Source organism: Furipterus horrens, unplaced genomic scaffold, assembly GCF_987537825.1.
Source record: "Furipterus horrens unplaced genomic scaffold, mFurHor1.1.pri manual_scaffold_5, whole genome shotgun sequence".
NCBI lineage: Eukaryota > Metazoa > Chordata > Mammalia > Chiroptera > Furipteridae > Furipterus > Furipterus horrens.
The window spans coordinates 153,954,828-153,959,652 of NW_028327175.1; the positions used below are offsets into that span (position 1 = coordinate 153,954,828).

Sequence of the window (4,825 nt, forward strand, 5' to 3'; positions counted from 1 at the left end):
ACTTTATCTCCTTGCCCAAACTCTGAAGGTCATTATTCACCCTAACCCCACAAGCCTCATTCTGGTCCCCAGTTATACCAAGCTCCTTCCCACCTGGTCAAAGTCATGTATCCAATATTCTTTTTAACAATTTTAGGACTGTTTCCTGGACTTGGAGTGCTGTGACCTCAGATTTTTCCATGGCTGACTCCTTCTTATTCAGGAGTAGCCCCTACAACCCAATTTAAAGTAACACTACACACACACACACACACACACACACACACACACACAAATTTGCAGATAAACCCTTTGGAAATATAGATATTCCTTGCCAAATCCTCAAAGCCTAAAACAGTATCTGGTATTCAGTGGATGCTCACTATTTATCAAATGATAGATTCCACCTAACCCTAACTTTCCCAAATCCTGTTTCTGCCTTGTATTTCTAGCACCTGTTCACTGTCAGTTCTCTTTGGTCTGTTCCCTTTTTGGAATTTCTTTTGGTCTTCATTCTGCTTATTGAAACACTGAGGTAAACAGAACAAGGAGCATAAAAAGAAAGATGTTAACGGTAATAGAAACCCACTCAGTCTATGCTACTGGCAGTGGGACAGACAGTCATAGTAAAGTGCAGCAGCATCAGGAGGCATTATGGAGGTGGCTCACCTGTGGCCTAAAAAAGTACCACATGCCCTATGGACACCCAGCAGTTCTTAACAACTTAAACATGCAGAAGATTCAGATAAAGTAGGTTTCCATATGATCTGGAAGTAGGCACTTTTAACCAGCACCCTCAGGTGATCCTGATACAAGCAGTCTTTGGAAACCTTGTACTCTTTGGCAAAACAAGGAATAACAAGGGCCTGTGTGATGGTATTATCAGGAAGATGGTTTAGCCAATAAAAATCTTTTTTCAATTTCTACCTTGAAACTGATACTCAAGACAAGTCAAATTCCATTTTAATTTTTGCTGAATACAAGGGGTGGACCCAAAAAAACAGAATTTATTTATTTAAAAATTGTGTATTTATTCTTACGTTTAAACTTCAGTCACCTTCAAAGTACTTCCATTTGACGCAATACACCCATCGAGATGGTTTTTCCACCACTCAAAACAGTTTTTTGAACTTGAGTCTAATGTCTTTTAGTGCTCCTGCCGGTTTTTGTTTCACCTCTTCCACATTGGCAAAACGTTTTCCATTGAGGACTTTTTTCATCAGGGAAATAAACAAAAAAAAAAAAGTCACTTGGGACAAGATTAGGTGACTACAGGGTGGGGCATGGGGGGTCATGCCATTTTGGTCAAAAACTGCTGAACACTCAGCGTGGTGTGGGGAGGTGTGCTCGTAAATAACCCATCATGAAATGGGCAAATGTGTTGAGTCATTTAAAAAAATTCACTGAAGCCGAACTCAGCCTCTCACAATAATGCCAGCCGGTACACTGATACCAATGGATTCCTAGAACACTCACCTGGAGGGGGACACCTGTACTGTAATGGGTCCACCTTCCAGAAGGTAATTCAGGGTTTTGGGGGGTCTCCCCTCGTATTATTTAAATTCATAGGTCTTTACAGCTTTTAACCATTTTTAAACTAAAATAATAGCTACTATTATTGGACAACTACAATGTTCTACATGATATCAGTAGTGTTTTATACATATTATCCCATTTTATAGATGAGCTTCAGTTAAATAAGTACAGACATTATTAAGAAGTGACAGATTCAGAAAACAAACACATCTGTACAAGTATGTTACTAAAGTCTGTGTCCTATGGAGTCTATACCACCCAAATATTATACCTTAATAGAAGTAAAACCAATAAATAAAAATCCAGATTTGTAGACTAAGAGGGGGGCTTTTTCTCTTAAATATTTTTCACTTTAGAAAAAGACTGCCTGAGATTCATTACATGGTGAACTTTGACAGTACATTCAAATACTTTAAAAATAGCATGGCAGCCTCTGAAAATGAATTAATCTTAAAAGTCTTTTACTAAAACAAATAATCACCCTATCAAATTCACTAAGTATTAAGAAATTATTCACTATTTACAAATCTCAAATTGGGCTGATAATCAAGACTCATTTGGGGAACAGCTTAAAAATAAAAATTTAGGCTTCACACCAGTTCTGAATCAGAATCCCTGGGGTGTGGCCCTCAAATATTTACTTTTATAAAGCTCCTGATAGACTTCTGATGAGTAACGAGGGTGCAGAACAACTATTACCCTAACCCAGCCATTCTGTAAGTGAATAAATTGAGGATTTAAAAGACATAAAGCAGCAGAGTGGAATGGAAAAATCAACGCCATATTTGGTGCTTTTAACACCAATTCATGCTACTGATTTTGGTTAAACTGTATGACCTACCGATGGCTTACTATCTTCGTGCAACTTAACTCTCAAATCTGCAAACTGAGAATAATGGTGCTTATCTTTTAAGAGTTGTTGTGAGAATTAAATAAAGCAAAGCACGTAACACAATGCCTAGCATTATACAGGTTCATTCTATAGGTTCACGGTGCTTATTATGTTACACAGCTCCCTAAAAAAAGCATGCCGTTTTTAACGGGAAAAGATTTACTAAGCCACTCCAATTATTAAATGAACAAGAAGGCCACGTTTAACTTGGGAAGTCCAAAGGAACTTTAAACTCCTGACTCTTGCACACCATTGTTTCTTACAGGATGCCTAATAATCATCTGGTGAAGCAATCTCTGTATGGTGACCAGTAACTTGTATTTTTAAAAACCTTCCTCTCCACCCATCCCTGCCACGAACTGGGTGCTTTTTAGGAAAACCAAGTTTTGATAAACATTAGTGTACAGATTCCGTGACCACAGCAAACGGCCTCTCGAGTCCCAGCAAAAAACTGCTCTGTAACCAGAGGAGCAGCGTCATCAGACTCTGATGCAAACAACAGCTGGAGACGGCTGTGCAAAACAGTGACTGTGACCACCAGGGACGGCCTCGACCCTCTCATCTCCTAAAAAACAAAAAACTACTAAAGTGCCGTCCTAATCCCAATGACAGGCAGTGTTGAATTAAAAGGCCAAGAAGTGCTAAAGTTAACTCTATAGCTTCCTTCCCAGGAATGAGGCCTGAGGGAAGCAACCCTTGATGGCTGAACAAGCTCCAGTAGCGTCAAAAGGTTAACGACCCCTCGGCCTGTTCCTTGGGATGGCCGAAAGCCTCCACCACGCTACAAACCACCTGCAGGAAGTGCGTCACCCAAGTCTGCAGGGAATGCCGGGAGTTGTAGTTAACCGGCTATTTCTCTTGCGCCCCAGTTCTTTTTTCAAATACGCAAACACTTTGCAATCGCAAGGAAGGTCGCTTTATGACCAACAAATCTAATCCTCCCCTTTTCCCGTTGACAGAGAAAACTCTCAGAATTCGTGGGCATTTCGGACTACAAGTCCCAGCATGCTGTGCAAGGCTCTCGGCGTGCCCGGCCACCGTCGTAGTAGTTCGGGCCGCCTCAATGGAGCCTCAGGCTTAAGGCAAAGCCTGCACGGGTCTGCCAGGCCGATACCTGCTCCTGGATTGCGAGTGGCGGGTATGGGCCGTGCGCGTGCGCGCCCGGAGGGGGCGTGAGACGGGTGCTCCAGGCCGTTGGGACGCGTGGCTGCTGAGGTTAGCGGCAGCGGTGCTCCGCGCCCCACGAGCCCGTAGTTGCGGGGCCTCCCGTCTCGCCCCGGGCTGCGCGCAGCCCTGGCAGCCACCGGGGACCGCAAGGGGCGGAGGAAAGGGGGGGGCCGTCCTCGGCGCTCGGAGGAACAGCCGAGCATGCCCCGAGACAACATGGCCTCCCTGATCCAACGGATCGCCCGCCAGGCGTGCCTCACCTTCCGAGGCAGCGGGGGCGGCCGCCGCGCTTCCGACCGTGGCGCTGTGCCAAGCCCGGAGGCGCCGGTGCCGCAGGGCTTCCCGGAGAACCTAAGCAAGCTGAAGAGCCTGCTGACCCAAGTCCGCGCCGAGGACCTGAACATCGCCCCGCGCAAGGCCACGCTGCAGCCGCTGCCGCCCAACCTGCCGCCCGTTACCTACATGCACATCTACGAGACGGATGGTTTCAGCCTCGGCGTGTTTCTGCTCAAGAGCGGCACGTCCATCCCGCTGCACGACCACCCGGGCATGCACGGCATGCTCAAGGTGCTCTACGGCACCGTGCGTATTAGCTGCATGGACAAGCTGGATGCAGGCGGCGGGCAACGGCAGCGGGCCCCACCTCCAGAGCAGCAGTTCGAGCCTCCGCTGCAGCCCCGGGAGCGGGACGCCATCCGGCTGGGAGTCCTGCGCTCCCGGGCCGAATACACCGAGGCCAGCGGCCCCTGCGTTCTTACGCCGCACCGGGACAACTTGCACCAGATCGACGCTGTGGACGGGCCCGCCGCCTTCCTGGACATCCTGGCCCCGCCCTACGACCCCGACGACGGCCGAGACTGCCACTATTACCGCGTACTGGAACCCATCAGGGCGAAGGAGGCCACCGGATCGACCTGCAGCCTGCCCCGAGAGGTGTGGCTCCTGGAGACCCCGCAGGCTGATGACTTCTGGTGCGAGGGGGAGCCCTATCCAGGTCCCAAGGTCGTCCCTTGAATCCGCAAGCGCCCTATACAGATCTGAGCCTGGCTGCCAGCAACCTACCACAAGGGTTCTCTCCCTACCCCCAGGCCGCCTGGGCATTGAATCTACTGTAGTGGACTACAGCCCCGTCCTCGGGAGCCTTGGGAAGCACGGGCATCTGGACTGCAGCCACCGGGCACGGTTATAGGGGCGGGGGAGGCGAGGAGGCTAGGTTGTTTCCTGGCTGTGTCACTGCCACCAGGGTTTTGA

General features: G+C 48.3%; 1 protein-coding gene across 1 annotated transcript; it reads left to right on the forward strand.

The window, feature by feature from the left end:
• Positions 1-3,559: 3,559 nt before the first annotated feature.
• On the forward strand, positions 3,560-4,825 carry ADO (2-aminoethanethiol dioxygenase). The gene has a single exon (XM_090278079.1). It carries the CDS (start codon positions 3,776-3,778, stop codon positions 4,586-4,588), a length of 813 nt encoding a protein of 270 aa, XP_090134205.1. The 5' UTR covers positions 3,560-3,775; the 3' UTR covers positions 4,589-4,825.

Excerpts from the sequence above, each read along its gene's own strand:
- ADO (XM_090278079.1), top strand. The coding sequence starts at position 3,776 with ATGCCCCGAGACAACATGGCCTCCCTGATCCAACGGATCGCCCGCCAG.